This window comes from Nyctibius grandis, chromosome Z (genome assembly GCF_013368605.1).
Source record: "Nyctibius grandis isolate bNycGra1 chromosome Z, bNycGra1.pri, whole genome shotgun sequence".
Taxonomy (NCBI): domain Eukaryota; kingdom Metazoa; phylum Chordata; class Aves; order Nyctibiiformes; family Nyctibiidae; genus Nyctibius; species Nyctibius grandis.
In genome coordinates, this window is record NC_090695.1 from 54,454,391 (window position 1) to 54,480,664 (window position 26,274).

At 41.8% G+C, this 26,274-nt stretch overlaps 1 protein-coding gene across 3 annotated transcripts in view; it reads left to right on the forward strand.

Moving 5' to 3' along the window:
- NRG1 (neuregulin 1) overlaps positions 1-26,274 on the forward strand; it is a 111,496-nt gene that overhangs the window by 66,737 nt on the left and 18,485 nt on the right. For 2 of the 3 annotated variants that reach the window (XM_068423030.1, XM_068423031.1), the window contains exons 2-3: positions 15,005-15,134; positions 21,930-21,988. In XM_068423030.1, coding sequence (XP_068279131.1) covers positions 15,005-15,134; positions 21,930-21,988 — 189 coding nt within the window. Of the gene's footprint in view, positions 1-15,004; positions 15,135-21,207; positions 21,276-21,929; positions 21,989-26,274 lie in introns of all 3 variants that reach the window. The other variant, XM_068423029.1, reaches the window with a different exon arrangement.

Consider the following 26,274-nt stretch of genomic DNA (forward strand, 5'->3'; position numbering starts at 1 on the left):
TAGGTAATTTTCTGCTTCCCTAATGGGTGTCCACGACACAAACAGCATACGCTGCAGCAGTCTGATAGACATGCAGGGGATATGCACCACACAAGAGCTGCATTTGTTGACAATATACTGAAAAGATTTTGATAATTATTCAGTTCAAAACTTTATTTTTTTTCTTTTTTACTGATTTTCATGTAGTGTATTTCATCACAATTAAGAGCAAAATGATAAATGAAATTAAGATAGTGATTGTTTCCTTGCAAGGAAAACTGTAACTGTCAAGCTTCCCATTCTTTTCCAAGAAAGTAGAGAAATATATTCTAAATGTTGATCCACTTCTTTTTCCATTTTGTTAACTTTAAAATTCTTCTGAAGATACTAAACATTCTTCTTAACTGCTGTCTCATTCTTCTTAACTGCTATCTGCTGACTTCTTGAAGTTTTTCTCTGGTTTTGATTACTAGTTAGGAAATAAAACTTAGGAAGTGAAAAATGTTGCTCATGCTTTTGGAAGCACAAAATTATTTAATATGTTCGTTGGGCTTCTTGAACTTCTTTCTAGGTTTGCAAAATGCATGAAAGATTTTTTCATTTTATTTTCCTAGCGTCACTCATTGAGGGATACCTCTTTGATACCCAAATTTCTTCTGATCAGCATGAGTAATAAAGGGAAGATCCTTTTCCACAGCAAATTTCTGAAAGACCAGACAAAACTAACAGACCAAAACAAGAAAAAAAGACTTACTGCTAGAAGTTAAGCAAATGTATTTCGTATTATACCTGCTTTGATTTTATATCCATGAAGTAATTTTTCCATTAGTCAGCTCTTTAATCAGAGCTATCACCTACTGATTTAGACTTTTATCTTTCCCCACTTGTGAATGTTTTAAGCTAGTCTGATTAAATAGTCTTTGTTTTCATCCTAGCTAAAAAGGAAAATTTTTATCTAGATGCTCAAATTCACTCATTTTCATGCAGGCAGTGTCTCAAACTATTTAATTTGAATAGCTGCTCTTAGCCTTAGCAGCATTAAAGAAAACTGTGCTCAAAGGACCACTCTTTATTGGTGCATGTAAATAAAAGCAGATAAATTGTGAAAAAATGTCAGAGAGAAGGGACCCTCTCTCTCTCTCTCTGTGGGATCAGTTTCTCATTTTAGTCGAGTCATAAGTGACTCTGGCAGATAAATCCTCCTGGCCTGTTTGCCTTTTTGTCTCAAAGCAGACTCCTTGCACAGTAAAACAGAATTTCATCCCACTCAGTGAGTTTCATAAAGGCCATGGAAATTAATGGCACACAGGGATCATCTCTACAGTACTGGGAGAGTAAAAGACTGCACAAGCATTGTAACTTAGCTCACCACTGGCATACTACCAACACAAGACTTTCATTGCTGCCATGATATTTCCACCACTGGTAACAAAATACGTGGCTTTGGTGGAATGAAGCAAGCCATGTTGAGTAAATGGAGGAAGACAACAGTGTCTGCCACAGCACTATCTGTCATTTAGGTTTTGTGTCCTGCTGACCAAGGTTAAATAAGGCAGACAGCTGACAGAGGTCTCTGATTCAACAGGAAAGTTGAAAAAGTCATGAAGTCAGCTTTGCTCAACTGTAAGAGAATGCCCTGAAGAAAGAAAAAAATCATTCTGTTTTGCCCTGAGATACTCAAACATTGTCTTGTCTTCACTGACCTTGAATTATTTTCCAGTGAGGAAAAGCATTCTGTGAAAGGCTGAATGGGTTTAGGGTAGAGTTGCAGGATGGGTTTAGGCTAGAACTGCTGTTCTGACTTTATATTCACTCGTGTCTTTGTGCCAGGAACCTCACTGAGTTTCTGGAGGTGCAAATTGGTAAGGGAGGTTGCAGGGGAGGGCTGGCGGCAGAAAGTGCGGAGACACCACTCCTCCCAGGCAGACCCTGCAGCTTTCAGGTGCAGCTACATGCCAACAGCATTGGCTCTGGCAGCACAGAGATGCGATGCTGCCTGGGCACAGCCACGGGGCTGCCATGCGTGCCAGGCTGGCATCCAAGTCCTTTCCCCCACACACTCCTTAGCCCTGAAGAGAATCAGCCGGTGAATAATTCTGTCCTGTGAAAGGCTCAACCTTGTCTCAATATTCCTAAGAGTCAAAAAAATTGGTCATTACTAAAACCCTCATCACCTCCCAGGCTGGTAATTTGCTCCTTGCAGTTCACTCTGAGTAAAGCAGCCAGGGATCCTTTGAAAACTGTATTTAGAGGCAGTTTTGTGCCACATTGCTGTCACGTCCTGGAGAACTTCAGGAATTTCTCTTTGTTCCTAGCCCTAGAACAAGCATGGAAAAGGTTGATACATCTGCTCAGTAATTGTGGCATGTGAAGCACATTCTGGTTTTTGGTAGAAATCACACCTAGCTTCACTGGGCTCAGGTGTAAAATTCTATTCCACCCTTCAGGTCTTTCGGACTTTGTTAAGTTACTGGCTGAAACCCAGGAAATAATGCTATCAGACCAGCAATATAACAAGGGCAATCCTTGAGGTCTCTCATGTGGGGTAGTGGATGGCAGTTTCCTCGGTCACCTGCAGGAGGCAATGACACATTTGACACTCAGGGTTCTCATTAGCACAGATTTATGCTTGAACATACACCCCATGGCACTATAAAAGGGATGCAGCAGCTGGGAAGCCTTAACAATTCAGTTTGTAGGCTGAAAGAAGATGGAAAAACAAAGCCTCTAAAAGATTTACTAATGAAAATGTGCTTTCAATTTGATACAAAGGGACTCAAAATTATTTGGAGCGAATGGACTGCTTGGAAGGTCATTGGTAGGGTACCACATGCACTAACAGTTTTCTGCAATGAACCTGAAAGATTAGGCCCAGTCTACAGGAGAAGAGTGATCCTTTCACCCCATGTGGTGCTTTGAAATGAAGAGGTTAAAAAGGTATAGGCTTGGTGGATGCCCAGCTTGGCTCTCTGTGCCCAGAGGGCTCCTTGTGTGTGATACCACTAGAGCACCACTTTCTGCTCTTACCCACACACCTAGGACCTCCACCCCATCAGGCTTTTCCAGTGTCACCAGTACTTTCCTTCTGGTGGTTTCTCATCCTCAGCATCCTTCCAGTGGTTTCTCATCTATTTGCACACCAGCCCCCTTACAGCTTATCCTCTCTTCTCTCCTGTTCACCCTATAGGTGCAGGTTCCCACCTCTGGACAGCAATTGGATGCTTCTTTCCATAAAACACTTATTCAAATGGCCACTTCAAATATTCCTCACTGCTTGGAAGGGCTCTCTGTAAGCCATGCATGTTCATTTTACTTGGAATATTCTTTTTTAGTGGAAGAACCTACAGAAAATCTTGGCTGGCACCATGGAGAGTTTCTTGATGTTTTCTTGTGTCCCCATCTTGTATACCTATGTTTCTTGCCCTTTACATGCCCTGTGAACTCTTCACATTTCTGGCTGGTGTTCTCCTTGATGTTGGTACACAACAGCATCCCAGCTCTGTTTACAATGACAGAAATAATAAATACCAGCAAAGAGCCCCTTCTAAGCTGAAGAGCAGGGACGAAGGATAGCACTACCGTAGCAAAAACAGTTTACGTTAGAAAGGAAGCTGCAATGGATAAATAGGGCTTTTTTTTTTGGTCACGCATTTTCCTCATGTGACTCTGCATGCACTGTTGCCACATCCCCTCCCTTAGCTGGACAAAAATCTTGGCTCAGTTGGAAGTATGATGTTCACCTGGACTGAACATTCTCCTTCACTCTGAGACTGCGTCTTGCAGAGAGACACACACTGTTCAGGCTGTTGAAACCTTTTCTTATTCCTACAGATCCACCCCTTACCAGGTCTGTGTCTGCACAAATACATGAGTACGACAGTGAATCCATTAACGCAGCAATTGCTTGGAATCTGTTAGCATTTCATTATAAATCTGATTTCTGACAGATTTATAACCAGACTGTAAAAATTAACTGCTGGAGGAAATGTGCCATTTAGTCTCAACATGAACACATTTTATTTTTCTACATGGTTGTATTTTTTCTTACCAGACTTTTTTTAGAGGCTAGAAAAATAACCTTATGCTTGTTTTAATGTACTTCTTTTGAAGTGAAAAAAAATTCCAATCTTTTCATAAACATGTAAAAACTGTCTGGCACAGTGACATGTTTATTGCATAGTGCTCTGATGTTTCTTGAGAACAGGTACTGATTAAATGACAGTTACTCTATCAGCACATTAAAACATAACTTCAGTGAGGAAATAACAGCTGAATAAAATAAGGTTCACAGGTAAATAAAATAAAGTGCCAGAACGAACAGTGCCATTGATAGCTGAAAGGTGGTCAGTCCTTCCTATTGCAACAAATACACTACTGTTCATTTTTACAAAACTGAGTTGATAGCAGATATTAATTAAGGACAGCAACCCGTTCCCTCTGCAGTAACCTGAAGTTTTGCCACAGAGCTTTGCCAGTGAACCCAAGGTGCAGTACTGCACACCTTTTAATGCAGATGGTGGCAGAAGTCGTGGGAGTGAGGGCTGAGGAGGGAGAGAAGGCTCGCGGGACTGGCTCTGGGTGTGAGCACTTGCTCCTCTGCTCTCGCGACTGCCACTCGCAACAGTTCGCAGTGGTCCTGGGCAGGGGCGGCAGTAACCACAGGCAGGTTTCGCTGGGGGAACACTGAGCTGGTGCCTACTGATGCGGCTGCTCCCAACATGTCACGCCATCCTTTGAAGCCTGTTGGAGTCAGTTCCAGCAGGACTACAGCCCACAGTTCAGAAAAACCTTCCTTCAGGCTAGGCAATCTGAAATCTTTCAGTTTTGCCCCACTAGTCATGTTTTCTAGGCCATTCGTATTTGCCTTTTTACTGACATGAGTATGTTTTCCCTGAGTACCATTTCATACACACTTGCTTTCAAACAGCACTATAAACAGCGACAGTTTCATACCTCCGGGCTGGAATCAGAGAGGGAAACGAGAAAAGGCTCCCTTACTGCAGAAAGCAATTTCTTTGATAGGAACTTCAAGTGCTTTGACAGTTTGCTATAAAAGGACCCTGCTTACAGAGTCCGAAGGATCTTCCTACAGGCAAAGCACCTAATAATGTCTCTGTCCACCACCCTCCTCTGGAGAACAAAATTTGAAGCAGGGAAGTGGCAAGTCTGTGTTTTTCAGAAAAGGTGGGTCCCTTGGCTGTGCTGGTGGGTAACAGTAGAAATGTCCCTGTGCACCCGCCCAGAGATTTTTCTCCTTGGTCTCTGAGCAACTCCAAAACAGGCCAGGAGGCTGGATCTTCTATCAGAACCTGCATAAGAGACCCAGCAGGTCTGTCTAGCAGTTTCTTATACCTTTTTCCAAGGGGAACTGTCCATTTCAAATATAAGGAATAAGTTTTAACAGCAAGAGAATAAGTCTTTCTTCTTTTCTGCTGGTCGTATCTCAAAACTTGTTTTGAATTGTAAATGACCTTTAAAAAATAAATCGGAGGCCTTGGAAATCTCTGCTGGAATACAAATATCAAATAAACTAACAAATAAATTTGAGCTTCGGTGCATTAGGAAGGAAGCTGTCTTCAACAAGCATTCTTGTTCTTTACTTGCCTCCCATACCTGCGACTCTTAGTAGGGGTCCTTTCTTGTAATACTTTCTTATCATAGGTATCAAGGAGATACTTGACAACCTGTGAACAACCTTTTGTGTGTTCTGAGAGAAGTTGCCTTCGCCCTGTCTTTGACCCAGAAATGGAGGTATATTTCTGTACTAGTCTGTGTTTCAAAGGGTGCCCCAAGAGCCACCGTTACGTGGGAAGAGCCAGTCTCTGCTACTCTGCTTTTCCTCACCACCCAGGGACCTCAGGCTGGTTAAAGAGACTGAGATGTAGCTGCCTCAGGGCCAGCACATTCCTTTCATGTGTCCAGTTTCCAGTGGCTTCTTCTGATGGCCACCCCCATGAAGCAGAAGGCCACTGGGAAAGCAACAGATAGTCTTCTGTGCTTTGGGGATGGGGGCCGGAGGAGGGGACATGCCCTTAATGACTTTGAAGATGTTTCAACATGAATTTCAACAATGAAACAAGATGAAGCTTGTTTCATTGTGGAATTAGTGAACTAGTAAATGTTTTTCGCAGCAGAGCATGCAATAGTAGACAGATTAATGCATGCCCAGGAATCCTGGACTGAACATTTAGAATTATTCAAGGGAAGGCTGCAGGCACAGCTTCCTCTTGCTAACTTATTTAATGTGGGGTATTTCAGTGAGCAAGCTTTGCTTTCAACAAGGCTAAACACTTAAGGCACCGTGCTGAAATCCATTCTACTGCAAAAAAACTTTTTAAAGACACCAAAGAAAAACATGGAAGTGAATGTGACTGACTATAAATTAAGCAGGTACTTGAGTGCTATCTTGAATTTTTGTGGGTTTATACGCTCGGTTTTAAGTATGTTCTTGCTGAAGTGCTTTCCTGAAGTAGGGCTCCTGACAAGGATTATCATGTTGACTTTATATGAAATATCATTTGTAATAGAAAGTTTGCATGCTTCCTTTCATAAGCTGCTGAGTAGTCTTTACTATCCCTGCATCTCTATGAGCAGATAGCACTTAAGTGAAGAGATTATCTGCAGGAGTATAATTGGATACTTGGAATTAATAAGAAAAATCCCTCAGAGGAAAGAGGAACAAGAACAGAGTTTTACTGACCATGTTGTAATGGGATGGAAGTATTTCAACACTTAATGTGGTAAGGAAATAGTTATTTCAGTATCACTACATACCCATCAAGGCAAACTTGATGGTACCAGGTGGAACCTGTAATACAATCCTCTGCCAGAGTAATTTTCAGGAGCAGTAAGACTGCCCTACTACGTGAGCTGAGACTAACTGCAGCTAATGAGAGTTAGATTTTTATTATTATTTATTTTAGTAATAGAATGTGGGTTAAAGCACTGGTGAGCCCCATGATCAACTCTCGCAAAAGGCATCAGACATGGTCTGGAGAAGGGAAAAAATACAGATTTTGCATCCTGAGGCAGGGAGAACACCATAAGCACAGCTGTACTTGCTGCCTCAGGGAGCTTACTGCCATGCCAAACCTACAGTTGGATTTGGGCAGCTGGTAGGGCCCTAGGATAGTGTAAGGATTTCTCTCTGAACAGGTCCTTGAAGGACAGCGATCTGTCTTCATAATCTTCATAGTCTTTATGTGTTTGTCCTTTCAGTTCTGTCAAGGTTCTTTTTTCCCTTTTTTTTAAATTAAAAGTCTTTCTGAGTTAAAACCGATGGGTACGGTTATTTGCTGTATGCAGAAATTATGCTGTTTGCATTAGGGTGCTCCCTACGCTGCGTTGCAGAATCAGGGCATTTCAGACTTGAGAAAAGAGCCCAAGTTCTCTGCTTTACTAGCTCAAGTCTGGTCCTCCTGTCAGGAGGGAAGTGTCTGGCTAGGTCACATCTGTCACCTCTCCAGGCTATAACGCAGCTGCAGATGGTGTAATAGTCCCTTTCTCATTGATTAGGCAGGGTCATGACACCAACGGGAAAACCTGACCTGCTCGGGGGTTTGGTGCAATCAGTTCTCCTAGGGTTGGTATCTACGCCCTGGCATGCAGAAGAAGATGGCTTTTCACCTGTCCAGCAGCTGATTTCTCTTCTTTATGCATTAGCTCCCCTAGCTGTGCACTGAAGGAGGAACTGGACTCTCTGGGCAGCTCTTGCTTCGTGAAGCTTCACCTCCTTTTAAGACTTCTTTACAGTTTCAAGGGCTTGCTCTGCATCTGTACTGATGGTCCTTCCCCAGCAGTGTGAAGAGACCTTTCAGAGCTCTGTGGAGGAGCTGTGAGATACACAGGAGTAAGGTCCGCTGTGACAGAGCTCATCTTACCAAATATGTTATGGGTTGTTTGCATGGGCTCTGCCCCTGTTACGAATTTCCAGCCCAGCGAGTTGTTTAGCTTACCTTGCTGCACAGCAAGCATGGAAAAGAGCAGGGTACAGCCTCGGAAGTAAGGTGAGACCTTTCCTACAGTTTATTTGGCCACCCAGGCTTTTCCACATGGTGGGATGTTCTCCAGTGCAGCAAAGGAATCCACACTGCATAAAGTTCACTACATCATGGCAGTTGCATTCAGCTCCTTATCTGCTGTCTGCTTTAATCTATAAGCTTTCACCCGTTCCTGGCATTTTCAAGGTTGGTTGAGAGTCCCTCAATAGTAAAGGCACTTCTCTATCTTGCTGTCAGTTTAGCGTTCCTGGGCTTAGACCTGTTTTTCCTGCACTGGTTCTGTCTATGCATATTTCCTCTGTGCCCCATTTCTGTTCTTCTTTTGCTGCCCCACCACACACACATTTTTTCCTCTTGGGACCCTCTGGCCTGTCACTGTCTTGTGTTTTGCCATTCACGTCTCCCCTCACCGGGTGGGGAATGTTTTCTAACGGCCCTTGCAGACCTTTTGCAGATGCTTATCACATCACTCTAAAGTGAAAGCTGACACCTTTCATGACAATGGAAAGTATGCTTGTCTCAAAGCCCAGTTTCAACCAGGTCTCTCCTTGCACTCTTCCACAACCCATGTTGCCCCGTTTTTCTGAACGCTCTATAGTGTTTGCAAGCAGTAATTGCATTTCCTCACTAACAACCCGTGAGCTGTGTGTGTCTCTGCCCATCTTTTCTCCCATCCTGAAGTTAAATGAAGCAAACAAAAATTGTTCCTGGTTGGGCCGTCTTTAGCATGTGTCACCTCTCAACCCTCCGTGGTGAGCCAGATGCTGTGCAGGTCTTGCAGTCGCGCGCCTGCCAACTGGGTCAGTCTGTTGGCCTATCGGGGAGGAAGCGATCAGGCGGTGCAGCAAGCTGAAGTGTCTGTCGTTTGTTTTTCTTGTTCTTTTTTTTTTTTTTTTGCTTTCCTTTGCTTTGCTAAGGTTGGATTCGTGAGGGGAAACTGCTGCCGAGTCCGTGTCATAGGAGGAAGAGGGACACGCTGCCTTGGTTCAACAAGAGTTTATGTGCTCTCAATCTTTCCTGAAGTTTCTATCTTGCAGACCCAGCGATTTCCTGTTTCCTTCTTGCTGGCCCTGAGCTTCATAGAGATAGTGCCAAAGTGAGAAGGCATTGTCTTAGGGCCAGAGAGTAATTCTGCTAACTTGTAAGCACTTAAATTCCAGCTGCTGGCAAAACAGCAGGCTCCTTAAATGATCTCCTGTGAAGGTCCCAGGAATCTGTTACACTGCATGTTATTTGTGATGACAAAGGCTGGAAAAATTTTATAACTAGATTGAGCAGCCAGTTTAGCATATTACATCACCAAAGCAATGTGAAAAATTCTGAGCAGCCCCATGAAATAGACTGTAAATGCCTCCTATAGAGATCTGGCATTTTTTTTTTTCTCTGAGACTTATTTGTTGGTGTTGTAGTTTTTTTAAACCTTTGGTATGTTCAGAGCTACATGGATGCAGTTTCAGCTCTGAAACCAATAAGTTTGAAGGGCATGAAACACGTCCTTCTCCACACTTTGTAAAATGGAAATTCTTGTCTGTTCAGAAAGGGGCTGGTTTTTGATTGCTCTCAGGTTTTGGCTTCTGTTCTTGAAGGTACCCATATAGCTTTTGCTGCTCACAGTTTTGCTGGAACCAGCACTTTTCCTCATTCAGTGCAGTACAGAAATGCCAAGGTTTTCTGCAGTCACAAGTACTTTGCAAGTCAGGCTCATCAGGGAAGTCAGATTGAGTTGAAGAGGCTCAGTACTCAGTGGGAAGAAAATGTAGATGGTTTGACTGAGACGTAGAAGGATTAAGTGCTGCAGCCAAGGTTACATGGAAAATCAAGCTACCCTGCAGATCAGGGCTGGACATCTTTAAATTGCCCATCAGCATGTCAAGAGGGAACTGGATTGTGCTTTTAAAGAAATGAATGAGCTTCAAGTGAGGGAATGTGAGTTAGTAAAGCTGACTTTCTTCTGGGGGCACACACTTCGTCACCCCAAAGCTCGCTTTTGTGCACGCTCTCTCCCCCTCCTTCTCTCCCTCTGTCCCTCTCTCACTCCATGCAAGTCCCTTCCTCTTCCATTGTCATGAGCCGCGAGTAGGCTTTGCTCAAGCCTTAGTCTCAGAAAATAGCGATAAGCAGAAGTATTTGTTCTGTTCCTCCCCAGTAATTTACTTTTTTTGTTCCCAAGAGGAGACTGGAAAGGTCTCCACCTGAAGTCCAATAAGGTGACATATTTACAACCCTTAAGTGACCTTCCACTGAGAATGGCAAACCTTCCTTTGTGCTGCAGCTGCCACTTGACTTTGTCTCCATTGAGTCCTAAGTATTTCACTAGTCACCTTGCACGACTTTGAGTGTGTTCTCTGATTTTACACCAGCTTTGCAGAAACTCAAATCAAAGAAGCATGGATACTATTCTGTTTAGTTTGCAAAGCCCTCCTCTCTCAGTCTTTACTCAGAGATCCCTTAGGGCTCCTCTCAGCAGACTGCCTCACCTGAGCAGGGCTTGGGAGTCCTGCTGCTGTAGCCACTGAACTTCAGAGGCAGCTTTGGAAAGCCAGAGAGAGAAAGAGAATGCGTTTTTCTGTTTCAGGACAGAAAAGGATCAGAGATTCCCCAGGTAAACTCAGAATTACATGAAGTTGTATCTGCTTGATATGAAATGGTCCTAAGATAGTTTTGCAGCAGTAATTGTTTCAGAGAGTAGTTTTTGCAAGGTGCAAGAGCTCCTATTTCTGTTCTTGTTAACAACTTTAGGCACTTTCTGTAGATGGGAGCAGATCTCATCCTTTTTCAATGCCATGTGAATATTTGCATTAGCAGGGATTTTGTTCATGCTGCCTGCAGTTGCTTTTTTAAGTGTGATGTTTTTACATTCAGGGGAAAAAAAAAGGTAGAATATGCAATGTTTTCAGATGTTATCTCATGCATGATATTTTCAAATTTCATTACAGCATATAATTTAGTCATTTTAGTAAGCTAGGGGTTTGGTGTAGGACTCTAGAACAAAACAGCTTTTCTATCTTGTGCTTGTATAGCTGAAGAAAACATTACAGAAAAGAGAGGAGGTATGAATTTTGACTAGGTGAATAAAGAACAATGCACGGATATGTGGTCTACAGCTACGCTTTACCTCACCTCTACCTGTCATTCCCACTACACACCCTCCAACTCCATGTCTGCTAGACATGTATGGAAAGGCAGTGTTTTGGGGCTAATATGGGCTGTATGAAATGGGGTCTCATGAACACCTGCTCCCAAACACCACATTTCTTCTGTTATGTGGCTTTAAGTGAAACCCAAAACCGTAGTTAGTGTTTCTTGTATTTAATTTGCAAAATAGACTTACAGTGCATACTCTGAATACTGGCCATATGCCATAAAAACTGTGCATCCTTTGCAAAATAAAACTAATACCAGAATTAACTCACTGGAGACTTTTTTTTCCTCCCCTCACCCCATGGAGTTACAAAACTCAGGCAGATTGGGACTACAGTGCCAGTGGATCAGTAATGCAGAGAAAATTATCGTGCAAGATTTATACAACAGTTTTGAACATGTGATGCCAAAAACGTGGGTAGAGGCACTCCTCACAAATACATGTAAAGCCCTTGTATTGTGAGATTTCTCTGAGAGCTGCAGATTATTCCCATCTGTAGTAATCAGTTCAGAGCAATTGCTGCTATCCAAAGCTCACTTACATCAGCTGGGAAATAACTGTTACTTTGACACTCCATGGTAATCTGCTTTTGATTGAGCTGCTGCTTAAAAAAAAATCGGTAAGCAAGACGATTAAAACAATTATAGATAGCTACAAGCCCACTTGCTACTATATCTACTTTCATAATTCAATTTAAAACATTCCATTAGCCAGCAGGGTAGCAAAATCATTTTTTGTCAGAAACGCTGCAGACAATATTCCTTTTTTTCACTTCCAAATTAATGCATTATCTTTCTGAGCTTGAGGACATCCTCAGAGTGCTTGTCTCACTTGCAGGATGAAGTCTTTCAATAAGGTAAAAGGACACAATGGTGGATAGGCTATCAGCAGTGATAAGCTTAATAGTGAGTTTACCTGCTAAGACAAAGGCTTCAAAATGTGCATTACTATACAGATGGGATTCACTCACCCATGTTTTTCACATCTTAGGTCTTGGTATGCCATAGCCTGTCATGTCAGGCATCTCCTTTGGGCTAATCATCCAGTCTCCTTTCAAGCCAGTGAAGAAGGAAACTCTCTTCCACAAGGCAAATCTCCCCATCCTAAAATTCATGTCAAGGATGGTGGTCAACCCACTGACATCAAGCATAGATGACCCTTCACCGCTGAGCTGATGGCAATCTGTTGGCCAGCCTTTTGTCAGCATTGGGTGCAAAGTCCTGTTTGAACTGGTACTAGCTGAAAGAGTGTCAGACTACTCTTCAAACATGACCCCTTTTCCTGCATCTAGACAAGGCATAAATTTATCCTGGTGGTCTGAGACGTTATAAATCACGCTTTGAGGGGCCAGGAGAAAGGAATGTGTTATTACGAGGAATTAGTACTCCATGTTTGCATTTCATTAGCACTTAAGAGGCCCTAGCCCAGATCAGGATCTGTGGAGGTGTGACACAATGGGTGGGTGCAACAGTGAGAAGCAGGAGGGAGCGTGAGTTTTGGAAGAAGTCACAGGAGGGCTTTTCGTGGCCTGTCAGAGTAGCGCACCCCATGCAAGCAAGGCATCATGGAAGCAAGAGAAAGAAGATGGCATGCTGGTGATTAATGGCAAAGGAAGTAAGGGGTATGAGAGGCCTTAGCTGTACAGGCAGATGGGATTTTGATGGAGTAAAAGCGGGGGGACTTAAATATCCCAGTCACTATCTCATGGCTCATTGAAACAAAATAGCTAAAGCCACTCTGAAAATCGTGCCAGTCAAGGTGGCCCATTCTCCCAAGTGCTGAGTGCTAAAAATGCAGTTTTATGTGGAAGAAGATGGGAAACACATGAAAATCAAATGTGACAGGGACTACTTCATCCTTATTCTCAGAAAGAACTCAAAATGTATACGTGGTATCTGTTGATAGCCGATCTGCTAAAAGCATGTTTTCTTTGTATTCAATGCATGCAGCAAATGGTAGAACGTCATGCATCGCCTACTATAAACATGCCCCTTGGGTGCCTTTGTGTTAGAAAAGGCTTTGAAGATCAGACAACCTTTGTGTAGGTGCTTGCAACTTTCTAGTCAACTCCAGTGGAATCAGTCAGTAGATAAAAGCATTGTTCCACCCCAGGGTAGAAGCTATCTTTCAGAAACAAAAATATTGGGATTTGTTCAGCACTGTAACTAAATTTCTTCTGTATGTCTGGAGATGGCTAAACAAAAACCATGCAGGAATCTTCTCCACTTTTTACAGATAACAGATAGTCACTTCAGATCGTTTTAGCCATTTAAAAATTAGGGGCATAGTCTCAAGAGTTTAAGCTTGCTCTGCAGTCAGTGTAGGGAGACAGACACCATCAGAGGGTCTCTTTATCCCCACCTATTGTGGGGCTAGATTGAGCTGCTTTCTGTGAGCAGCAGAGAGTGCCTTACAACTAAATGGTTCCATTTTAGGCAGATAAATTCAAGTGAAATTAATAACCTGAATGACTTACCAGACGTCACACAGCTTATCAGTGGCGTGGTTCCTGAGCTGGGTACTGACTGGTGTCCAGGGTTCAAATATGCCTACCCTGTTTTGACAGAATTTAGAGCAAACTAGGGGGCAACCAGAGATTGTAGTTCAGGTCTGTAGCTGCAGCCTAGCAGGTACATGTCTGACTTTTAGATTTAACTCAGCTCACTGAGGTGGTTTTGCAGGCACAGAGCAGCATGAGGAGCTGAGGATGTCATATGGCCTCCCCATCATCCCTGTTGCTGTTAGCTAGTTTAGGGCAATCTCAGGCAGATTCACCTTACACCAGTGGTTACCAGCAATGACTGCAATGGGGACTTTTTGAGCACTGTCTCTCCTACAGTACTGCTCCCTTTGGTCAGGGCACTATCATTTCCTTGGCAGACACTGCATGGGCAAATCCTAAGGCTGGGATTTCTCATCCTACCCTGCCAGCCTCCTTAAAGGTTGCTAACTAAACCCTGCTCCTGCCTTCTCCAGGTATTCCCTAAATGCAACAGGGAGTAAGCTAAGAACCACTGCAGGCACAGTAGTACTTCCATTTAATAGCAATTTAGACACCTAATGGTGTCTAGCAGCATTGTTGGCTCAAAACTGTTAATATTTCATGCAGATGAGACCATCTGCAGGAGATGCTAGGTAGGCCTTGCGATCAAAGACTCCTGTGGCAATCGTATACACACAGGATGGGATGACGCCTCTAGCCCCCCTGTCCTCTCTCTCCCTAGAAAGTCGAACCAGAGCAGCCACAGCTCTCATTTATGAGCAGAGGAAGAGGCATTCAGTGTTCAGATGGTTACCATCTACCCTGGGAAAAAAGCAGTGGCTGGACCGAGGGGTTTAGTCCCCACGGGTTTGGTCCCAAGGGGTTCAGTCCCAAGAGGCTGAATCAGCACGAGGCCTCAGGTTGTGCTCCACTGAAAAACACCTACTTCAAGGCAACACCAGAAAGAAACCTCATCCAGGGCCTCATTTCATTGGACACTATGTCAATAGTCTGTAATGACTCACACAACCCACAATCACTTGAATGCAATTAATGCAATTTAAGTAATTGCACATAAATTACATGTTTTTAATGAAATAGACAACTGTTGCAGAAATTTAAGGTCACTTGATGGACAGGGCTGGTGAAATCCTCCCTTCCACCCAGGCTGGGTGTGGGGTAGCGTATCTCTGAGGTATGCATTTAAACTGCACTCCCTGTGTTGATCAACAAAATTCGGGGTCAGGTAATTAATGCATGTGGTAGCAGCAGATAGAGAGCTCAGAGGACTTGCCAGATCCTCTCTGGCCTTACTTCTTTCCTCACATACAGGTACACTTACCAGTCAGGAAGAAAAACCTAAGCCATTCTGATCCATATTTTCACCCTTGTCTTTTCCAGCCACTTCCACATCTACAACTGGGACAAGTCATCTCACGAAATGTGACATAAAGCAGAAAGCCTTCTGTGTAAATGGGGGAGAGTGTTACATGGTTAAAGACCTCCCAAACCCCCCAAGATACCTGTGCAGGTAAGAAATCCTATTTGCTTACTTTGGTGGAGCCACCAAGTTACAGAAATGCTTTTTCTTTAAAGGAGCACCTGAACAATTTCTTCTCCTGCACTTGCAGCATTAGATACTTCCTCATTTTTAAATGTGTGGATATGAAAATAACCTACCAAATATGGCCTCTTTGTTCTACATATGAGGCATAATAGAGGCTAACCAGGAAGTCTTCCCATGTGATAACGGCACAGCAAGCCCCATTGATGTTTACATGGCATGAAGTAACACAGTTTGAGTCTTGTGTTAGAAATAATGAAATAGATACTGTAAACTAAATACACTACAAATAACAAGAAAAGGTGTGTGGATAACTGCATTATATAAGTACCATTTATACAGGACAAACTGACTATTTTTATTGTCTGCTGTAGTAACTGAACCCTTGCTAAACTGGAGTTTTTGCTGTTGTGTTTAATTGCATAAAAAACAATGTCATGGTAATTGGTGGAGGTTACTATTTTGTGTGAGGATCTTGATTCAGGATGTCATATGAAGTATGAGTTTAGTTCTAAGCATGCACTTGTGCACCTTTCTCAAGTCCTGGCCTGTGCTGTGTCAGGCTGTTGCAATAGTCTGTTATGTTGAAGAACATCCATGAAGAGCTATAGTGCTGGAGTTCACCTTCTGCCTGATAGCATATCATGTAGCATTTACCTCTGGAGCTGAACTGGTCACAGTAAGTTACTGCATCTCTCTGGCTTGAGAGGGAACTCTGCATTTAAACCTCGGGAAACGTCCTTGGGACCTAGCAGGACTGAGCAGGAAGGGGGCACTTTTGTAAGGATATTGCTGTTTTTCAAACAGACAAGAGGCAGTGGTCAGTAAAGACTTTAGTCTGCTGTAGCTGCATAGATTTTCAGTTTTCTAGGACTAAAAATCAAATGACACTAATTGTAAAGATGACTCTGGTGGGTGAGTTAGGTGAACGCACCCATTTCATTAGGCCAGGAAGGCACAGACTGCTTGTCTCTGTTGTTAATTTAAAAAAACAAAAAAACCCCACCCAAAAACCCCCACAAACACCAAACCCCACAATGTTCTGCTTTAGTTGTGAGTTTTCTTTTTTTATAGAAGGATGTTACCTGCACTTTATGAGCTTTGTTTTGCTTTGGTTTTCCACAGATTGCTCTGTTGCTGAAAATGATGAATATTTCATTGATTTTAGAATCATTTTTAGCTAAAGTGAATATGGAAAAGTTACTGGCTCTAGTGGGTTGGATTCTTTTTTGAGAGAGAGAGAGAGAAAGATTTGTATTAAATTTACATGATCGTTATAACCCAGCGGTACAAGGTGAGCAGTTTGCCATGACTCTCCATGGCATGTACTAGAGCCTACCTGCCTGTTTCAGCATCCTATCCAAACACCACCCAGAAAACACCAGGCAGCAGAGTTGCTAATAATTAGCATTGTCTTGGCAGTTTCAGAGGTATCCCATTTTCAGTGGTATGGGGAATTTTTTTAAAAAATTCAGAGATCTGACTGTGTTTGTTCTTTGATGTTACAGATTGGCTAATTTTTTAATTAAATGTCTCGGAGACACTTGAATGAAGTGGGGATTTTTTTCCCTCTTGTAGACAAGAAATAACCTTTAATTCTGGGGCTGGAGTTGAAAGAAAAGGCAATTCCCAAATTTGGCAGATGTTCCTCTCTCTGGGTGGCCCAAGACCTATTTGGAAAAAGCATCAGAGCTGTAAAATCAGAGAGGGTGAATCTCATTTACAGTAAGGCAGTGGAAAAGGATTCTTATCCTGAGGACTGTCGGGGCCACTACTATATTGCAGGGCCTTTTGCTATGCTCTCTAACACTTGCCAGAACTGAAACTTTATGTTGTGTAGCAAAACAGGATGCAATACAGCTACGTAAGAAATAAAAGTGTGGGTACTTGACAGTGGGTGTACTGGGAAACTGAAGAGACAAAATATGGTTCTCTTCTTATTTCATTAAAAATACAGATGTCTACTTTTAATTCTAGTATTCCAGTGTTAATTAAAGTAAGTATCTAACCAGTACACATTGCCTTCATTGTTCTGAGAAAATAAATCTTCCCCCAGAACATGCCAGTGGAAACAGAATGCTTGAAATATGGTACTTGCTCTTCATATTTCTGCCTCTGTAGCAAGTTCGCATTTTTCCATATGGTCCATCTGTTGAGAGCAAAAACAAAATTTCTAAAGCATGAGCCATATCATTCTAAATTGGTTTTATCCCTAACCGAAAAAACATGACTCAGATTCACAACAACCGTGGAATTTTCCAAGTGATATCTCTGGTTTTGTACACCCCTAGTCTATCAAAAAAAAAAAAAAAAAAAAAAGGAGCTCCTAAATCCACCTTCTGTTAAAATCTAGCTACGTATTAAAAAAAAAAGTGTTTTGTAAAATACATAGTATAATGATCCAGACTGGATCAGATCTTGCTCTACAGATACTGGTGTGAACTTTAAGAATATTCCCTGCTTTCAAGAGGTAACCATGTGAAATACTCAAGAAATGCGTGAAGACTTAGTAATGCATTGTACAGCTACATCTATGGTAGCATGTATGTTCGCTACATGTATTTTAATTATGTCCTTAGACTGAACAAAACAAGCTCAAAATGTGAAAGATGAAAAAGGAAGCTTTGAGACTACTTAAATAAACTAGTGTATAAAATTTTCAGAAGTTTCATAGGAACGCGAGTCACATTTTGAAAATATCATAGACTGTGGAAGCCTGGACATTACTGGCTTCCCATGTGACTGAGATTCCTAAGTCATTTCTGTTCAGTTGGAAATGTGTCCCCAAGTTCACTGAAGACAAAAAATCAGATAGCTTCTTCAATAAATTAAGACCAGAATTCCTAGCATTTACTTCTTACTTGAAGAAAAATCTATATGAGTATAATATCTGTTATGCTTTTAGAGTGTTCTTTTCAAGTATCCTACCATGAAGGCCTTGCTGGTCTGACTAATTGATTCCTTACTCACAGAGATCATCTTTTCTAGTGCTTTTGCTGTTACTGAAGAAATGAATTTACGTTCGAATTTCACTGCATGAAAATAATGCTTCTCTCTAGCAGAAGGATGCTGCTTCTTTTCTTAAGAGTAAAAGAGTGAATTAGCCAGTTTCTATATCTGTCTTCATATAAAGGCCTTGGTGGAATAGAAATTGTCAGGAGGTTCTTGAAAACCGCAAAAAGAGAAAAATTGTTTCTGTGATACTAGCAAAAGTTCCAGATATTTATTCAACAGGCAGGATAGAAATACTAGTTCTGACTTAGGCTATGAAATGGACTGCTAAATACGGAAGTGTACTGTACTTCCCATGAAAAAAAAACATTCTCCCGCAATGCATTTGCTTATACACAGTGGATGAAATGGAAACGTGCAGTCCTGATCCATTCAGCCATTCCTCTCCTGCTGAAAATCAGTTTGATGATATGCGTTTGATGTTCTAAGAGGAGCCTCCTGAATGCGTATAAATACTGCTCTTTGCAACTGCTGTGTGTAGAGGAAAAAATCAATTATTATTTTAGTATATGTGGTTTAGTATTATGGTTTCACGCAGTTAATACAAAAAATAAATAGTCCAAGTAGCCTTTTTTTAGGCAGAAAGGAAATGTTAAGGCTCTTGCAACACAAATAACTGCTTGTGTAAGGCAGCTCTGTTGCTCCGAGTAGCTTGACTACAAGTTTTACAAGCGTCATAAAAGAAAATGGAACATGGGTAATGAACTAGAAAAGAAAGACACAACAAGAAATAACATCTGGAAACTTTGAGTAGGACAAGGTGTTTTGAAAATGACACCATCACAAGCTGTTTGTAAAAACACAGTCTGCAGTAAGCAACCTGCCAAACAGCACTGGAAACAGTGCTGCACTGCATATCTGAGCAATAAAATGCCTTTAGCATTCACACATAATCATAAGTGGACAGGCTCATCTTGACTCTCATCTCTGCTGGCCCACCCTGGACCCCTTCTCAGCGTCAGGTGCTGCAGTCCATTTGCTGACAGTGGTTTCGGAGTGAGTATAAACACACCTGAACTGTTTGGGGCCTGACCGTTCTCAGTCTGGAAGCGATTTCAACATTGTCTGCACCAGTGCTCGAGTTGTTTTCATCACCTCCACAACTGCACCGTCATCTGAAAACAAGCACAGACGTAGCAAGCAACCACCACTGGCCAGCGACAGGAGCAAAGCCTGAGGCTTTTAATCAGCAGCATGTTCATTGGGGTTGTGTAGGGTTGAGCCTGATGAACAAGATGTAGAGTTCCCTGTGAAATGAAAGCCAATGCAGACGTGAATGCCAGCTTTCCAGGGACAGGTATTTAACAAGATCACCATAGTGCAAAACAAAACTGAAATCACGAGGGTAAAACATTTTTACTCTTATTCAGTAACAAAATGCCTTCTATCCAAGGCATTTTGCCTTCTATCAAAGATGAAAAAAATCTTCTATCATGACCAGCAATATAATATCACCTTTTCATTACAGAGTTACCCCTGTTGCATTTTTCTCAACTGACTATGTCTGTGGAGACTGGGATCTCTCCACACCGGGTACTTATCAAAAGATGTGGCCTTGGCTATGAAGGACATAAACTCCCTTCCTTAATAAACAAATACATCATTACAGCAAATCAGCTCCAAAGAATCATCTGCAGATCCTCAAAATATACCTTTATTGTACAAAAATCATTTCTGCATTTGGTTTATTTGAACAAGATACTAGTGTTTATGCCTGACACTGGTCCTCTGCCAAAGTGCTTTTCTGGAAGTCTCACTTGTACAAAGGCAGCATCCCTGACCCTTAGGGCTAGAGGCAATTGTGGAAGAGTGGAATTAACAGCTTTCAATGCACGTGAAACTCAGATGGATAGAAGAGGTGGAGGATTATTCTGAACAACTTGCATTTGCAAATAAGAAGGCTTCTCGGCCCCTGGCGAGTAAATGATGAATCAGTTTGAAAAGGAGGCTGGCATCAGATGGGCAGCAGGAGAGGAAGAGAGGGAGATTCTTGCACCATGGGAAACTCATGGAGAGCATCAGAAAAACAGGCAACGCAAGTAAGATGTATTCAAGGAAGCAGATATCACGTAATTTCAGGTTACACACTGAGTAAGAGTGGATAGAAGAAGGAAGAGGAAAGAAGATTGAAATCTATAGGTGTTTACTGTGGTGGACAGTCATTCACATTTATTTCTGAAGCACCGGAACCTGCATTGCTATGGTGGTATTTTGGGAGCAAATGCCTGAGCTCTGCCCCAAAACGGAGACTAAAGGTGAAGGAAGAATTGACAGCCAACAGCAGAAGAGAAGACAGGAAAAGCACAGAAGAGAAATTCCTTCACTATGACCAAGGGGCAAGCTGCACTGAAGTTTTCTGCAGAAGAGGTTATGAACTGAAAGGGCAGACAGCTGTGAGGCTTCACATTTTGAGAGCACCTCTGCCCTCTCATCTTACTTACTGACTGGACTGACTATTTTTCCATTTGTCAGCCATGTTAAATATACTTCCTGCCATTGGATTTCAGTTTGTCTTCTCACTTTTTGGAACTTTTTTGGCTTTTATGTGATTGCTGTTTTAACTATTCCCTTTCAAAGGAAATTACTGGAAGACACAACATGCCATTACAGAAATAGGGAAATCATGGTATTTTTGTAGATTTTATGTGGCTGGTGAAAGCAACAGTGTAAATTGCTGTTATACACTGCATTGCAAATTTAAAAAAAAACCTCAATCTGATCCCTTCATGAGGTGGAATAAGCAATGAGCTGATACACATTTTTGCTAGCCCTGACTCTTCTTTCTTTTTCAAAACAGACAAACAAAAAGACTTCCTAGATTTTTTTCTCTGGTGGATTTTTGCTGTAAATTTTGCAAAGTGTTATCTTCTGGAAAGGTTGCACTTTTTTGCCCCTTTTCTGATAATTTTTCACTAACACCTAACCAGGAGGTCATTTAATGCACTCCCATCTCCATAGGCCAGCAGATGTCAGTCTGTTAGTGCAGTGGTTTTGGTGTACTATTGCTTATCACATTTTTGCCCTTTAGGTGCCAACCTGGATTCACTGGAGCAAGATGTACTGAAACTCTGCCCATGAAAATCCAAAACCAAGAAAGTATGTTAAATAATCTGAACTTTGCTTTCTTCCCCAACTACAGCAACAAAATCAATTGTACTTGGTGTTTTCACAGTTCAGCTGGAACTGGCCTCTTTACGCACTAATTTATGACCTGATTCTCTAAAGTAAAATCTGTACACCATGGCATTATTGACCACCAAAATGTTTCTCATTTGTGTGATTTTTGATCTTTCCATCCATTTGCAGATGCATTTGTATTGCACGCACTGGCAGCTTTCTTGTTTGGGAGACTGCTGTAAAGTGCAACTCTAAAAGAGCAAACTCATGGAGATGAGTGATGTACAGATCTTGTGTCCTCACTGCCTTGTGGAAAGTGCATCATAAAAGCAATTCGGGAATTTGGAATGGTGAATTTCTCTCTCACATCTTGAAACACACTTTGATCTGGATTGGTTTGGTTTTGGCTCTTTTTTCAGGGGGGGAGATTTCTTCTCATTTCTACAGAGCAAATGAGTTGCTCTCAACATCTTGAGCCATTTTGACACGCTAAACCGAGATTCAGTTTCTGAAAGTGAACTCACCAAGTCATATCAGTTCACACTGAAGGAGCTTCTTTCTTAGCATATATTCACCTCTTCTCTTTTCTCTGTTTTTTCTCTACCATTTTTTTTTGTTTGTTTTTCCTCTCAGGTGCCCAAATGAATTTACTGGTGATCGCTGCCAAAACTACGTAATGGCCAGCTTCTACAGTACGTCCACTACCTTTCTGTCTGTGCCGCAGTAGAAGCATGCTCAGTCGGTGCTGCTTTCTTGTTGCTGCATCTTTCCTCCAAATTTTTTTTAATCTGTAACTAGATTTGTTGCCTATGGCCTAATATTGATTGTCTCTGCCTGTTGCATGAAAATGATAACAAAAAGCAATTGCAATACTATCCTGGATTGTTTGGCGTTGAGGTTATAGGGAAATGCAAGACTTAGGAACGCTGTGAAATTAACACTGAATGGTGTGACATGGCCTCCCCACTGACATCAAGCAGTAAAAGTGCAAAAATGACGTTTTGAAAGTCTCACGTTTTATTTGCCACAAAAAGCTTATGACTCTCTATACAGGGCAGTACTCCCCCAACAAAGGGACAGGTAGCTACTACTCTATTTGCGTATGAGATTTGTATTTGGACCTGCAAGTTAAAGGTAATTGATGTGCTTACATCGTTTCTAATGAGCACATGCCAAACAGGATCAAAGTGTTCTTCCTCCTCATTGTCCAAGTTTCAGGGGAAAAAGTACAGAAAAAAAAAAGAAAAGGGGGAGAGATGGCATAAACAATGGGGTCTGACATATTTATTTCTGGGTAACAGGTGCAAGAGATCAAGTGTTTCAGAGCCAGATTAATTGGCCAAAGAAATGTACCAGACAGACACATACACACATACCCACACACACAGAGGACTCCGGCTGTGTCAGACTGCTGGTAGAACGAGCATTGCAGTCACATATCTCATAAGCTTTCACATGGAGGGACGGATTAATTGTTGTTAATTGTCAGGGAGGAAACAGAAAGTACACTGAATATTTATTTGCGCTCATTGGCTATAACAAAGTCAAAGGTAACATATAAGAAAATTGCTTAGATCTTACATTTTAATGCATGTATACTATTCATAATTAATTGTTGCTGGCATCAGAACGTACTATGATCTAAGAGCAGTATTATAGGAACTATTTTTTTGATGGATTACTTGCCAGCACAGGAAGATTTCAGAGACTATAGGCTGTCTTAATTAAATTTCCATTAGTATATAGGGCAAAAAGCTGTTAGCATGTGCTGGACATTGTGGAGCCTGAAGAGATGCATAGGTTTTCTCTTATACTGATGGATGAAAAATGTCCATATATAATTCATACTGCCCATCATGGAAGCTACCCATGTAAATCCCAAGAGTGCTGACTGGAGACCAGACTTTCCAGCATTTAAGTGTGTATTTTATGCCCTGTTTTAAAATCTTTATTAGTGTGAGTTATTTTTAAAATGCATCTGGTAACTACGGATTTGGAAATTTTTATGCTGCTACAGTGTTTTAAGTTTACCAAATGTTAGATTTAAATGGTCTTTTCTGTGTATTGTGGTGAAAAGTGCAGTTAAAGTTTTCTGATCTTGGAAGAATAATTTAAAAGGAGGTGGTGTAAAAATGTAAGATCCATTGTTTGCTGCTGAATTTACCCTGAAAACTGTGGAAGAATTGTATGTTGAACATAAATTCATTTGCCTACTCAGAAAAAAAAAAAAAAATGTTTAGGTGGGTTTTCCTGTATTAGTTTTTCAGTTTCCTAACTCTGGTTGGGATTTTTAAAGGAATCTTTGGGCAGTAGACACCAGGCTGAAATTTTCTGAAGTTGCCTCCATGGAAAAGGCATAGACGACCTTGCCTTGCTGCAAGAGATATGCTCAGCTGTAAGTACTTAAGCTGGTCCAGCCCACCTCTCCTTGAAATGCACCAGCAGGAGAGCATACCACTAACTACCTCAGGCTACTCTGAGAGCTCCAGGTAGTGGCTATGAGACTCTGGCACTTCTGCCTACCCTGCACCTGGAGTATAACGTCAGGTTTCTTAAACTGCTACAAATTTTAAAATGACACTTTTGGAAAGGGTCCAGTGAGGGTACATTTATATTTAACCAAAAAAAGTCAATGAAGAAGCATTTATGTTATTTTTTATTATTACACTGAACACAGACCAGAGCCTACAATTAAAATGGGGGCTTAGAATGGGAGTTATCTTCAGGCAAATGTGGCATTTGGGGCTTAAAGCCAAGCTCATATTTTGCACCAAGTGCTCTTAGCTCTGTAGATGCAGCTTTTGCAAAGCATAGAGCAAATTGGGATGTTAAACAGCATAAGTGCCAGTAGGAAACAAGAATGTAAAGCCATAGGACAACCTGTTGTGGCTGAGGGGTGATGACTGTGAGATTCCCCACTGCCAGAGTCACCTCCAGCACTGCAGCTACGCAGTTTTTCCCCTTCAACTGGTGCACCACCACCGCAGACCGAGAGAAACTAAACAACAGACTGCTAGTTTTGCTCATCTCTGGACTCTGTCTGGCAGACCCTGTAATGTCCTTTCCTTGAGCACAGCAGTCACAGCTGCTGCCGGGTGTTTTCCCTAATACCCTGGCTTTTTGCTGTGGCGGTTTTGACTTTGAGACTACTGGTCCAGCGTTGGTCCGTAAGACACCAGAAGATGGTCCACAAAAGTGTTGCAAAAAGACATCTGTTCCATGCAGATGTATTTGCTGTATCTGAATGTTCACACATTCGCTCCCTTGAAGGCAAGGAAGCAAGGCAAATGGAGGAAAATAAAAGTAATGAATTAACATTAAAAGTTTTGGCTAATTTGTATGTAGCTGTGCATGAGAACTCTTACAGCAACACTTTTCAGAATGATCCTTGGAATAAGAAACACTGGTGGAGCCTCGGATTAGTAGAAGGTTGAGAAAACTTCTCTAGAGCATAATCACAGGTAAACTCTGTCCTCCCAAATGCTCCAGTTGGGCCAAGGACTCCACCCAAAGGGCCAATTGACTTGCTTACTCCAGAAGTTAACAGTTATATATATATTGTGAATATAGAACAACTTGTGGGGCATGCTCTGAGCTGTCTCGGGCATGAATTGAATGGGGTCACTGCCTTCCTGAAGGCAAGAATTTCAGCACAGGACCAGTTTAAACTGTCCATTTCAGCTCTGCCATCCTTGGTGAGCAAGAGGGAGGGTATCAAGAGGGGCAGAGGGAAATTTCTGTTTAGATGGTAGGCCCTGCCTCATATTGTCAAGGTGAGCCTGGCTGAGAAATTAAAGGGGGCAAGAGTTGAGTAAAGCTATGATATTCCAGAGGGATGTCCAAAACTGCTGTTACTCTGTAACAGGCTTGATTTTTCAGTCTTTCCACATAAAATACAGATCTTCAAAAGTCCATTTTTCAGCAATTCTGCTAGCTCAGTGTTTCTCAATTTTTATGTATTTCTCAAGCGATCACATTTGTATGAGGCTGTTACACAATCTTACCTGGGATTTTCATTTTCTAAAGCCTTTCAGCACCCTAAATTGTACTTGTGTGCTGAGACCAGGATTCCTAAATGATACAAACAGATTTGAAAAATGTTATTGTCCGTCATCTGCTCAAGGTTAAAGAAGACGTTTTTTCACTATAAACTGCTCAGTTAATGCTCATTAAATGCTAAAATTGCTATGATAGAATACTCTAATTAAGAAAGAACATTTTCTACACTTCTGAGGCTCGAATCAATTGTAGGATAACACTTTTACAGGAACCATAGTACTTAACATCCCAAGTTCAAAATTGATTTTGCAGCCTGAGTACTGCTGAAATGAACCAAGATTTAGGATGCGAAGTGGATCCTAAGCCTCACGGCATCCCAGCCCCTCAAGCAGAATTAGCCAACATGTAGGGATTCTGCTCTGTGATAGTTTGGGGGATTTTAGTTTATTTTCAATTCACATTGCATGAAAAAGAAACTTTTTTAGAATTTCTCGTTACTCACAGAACACATTTAATAAGAAAACCAAACAATTACTCAAGAAACATGGCACCTTGATGCTTCAGAGGTGAAATTGGTCTCCCTGAACCTCTCTGCTTCTGCATGTGGTTGATCCAAATGGGTCCTTCTCTTGTTAGGTGCAAGGTCTCCACACAAACCTGCAACAGTGCTTACCCCTCATGGGGCAGCACTATGTCCACACGGTACCCACCCACCTAACTAACTATAGAGCAGCCATCCCAAAATCTGGGGTGCCTAGCATCTGTGGCACACCACTCATGAACACAGAAGGCAGTCCTGGAGGACATGTTCCAGCATTTCCAGGCATACTCTTCTTCTGTAGACCCCGAACCCCAGCATGCTACAATATATCCAATGAGTTGTAGTTTTAAGTCACTTTTTGGAAAAAAAACCTGCATCCCAAGCATTTTTTCTTCCAATACTCCCCGCACAGAATGAAAACTGAATTGTTAAAAAAAA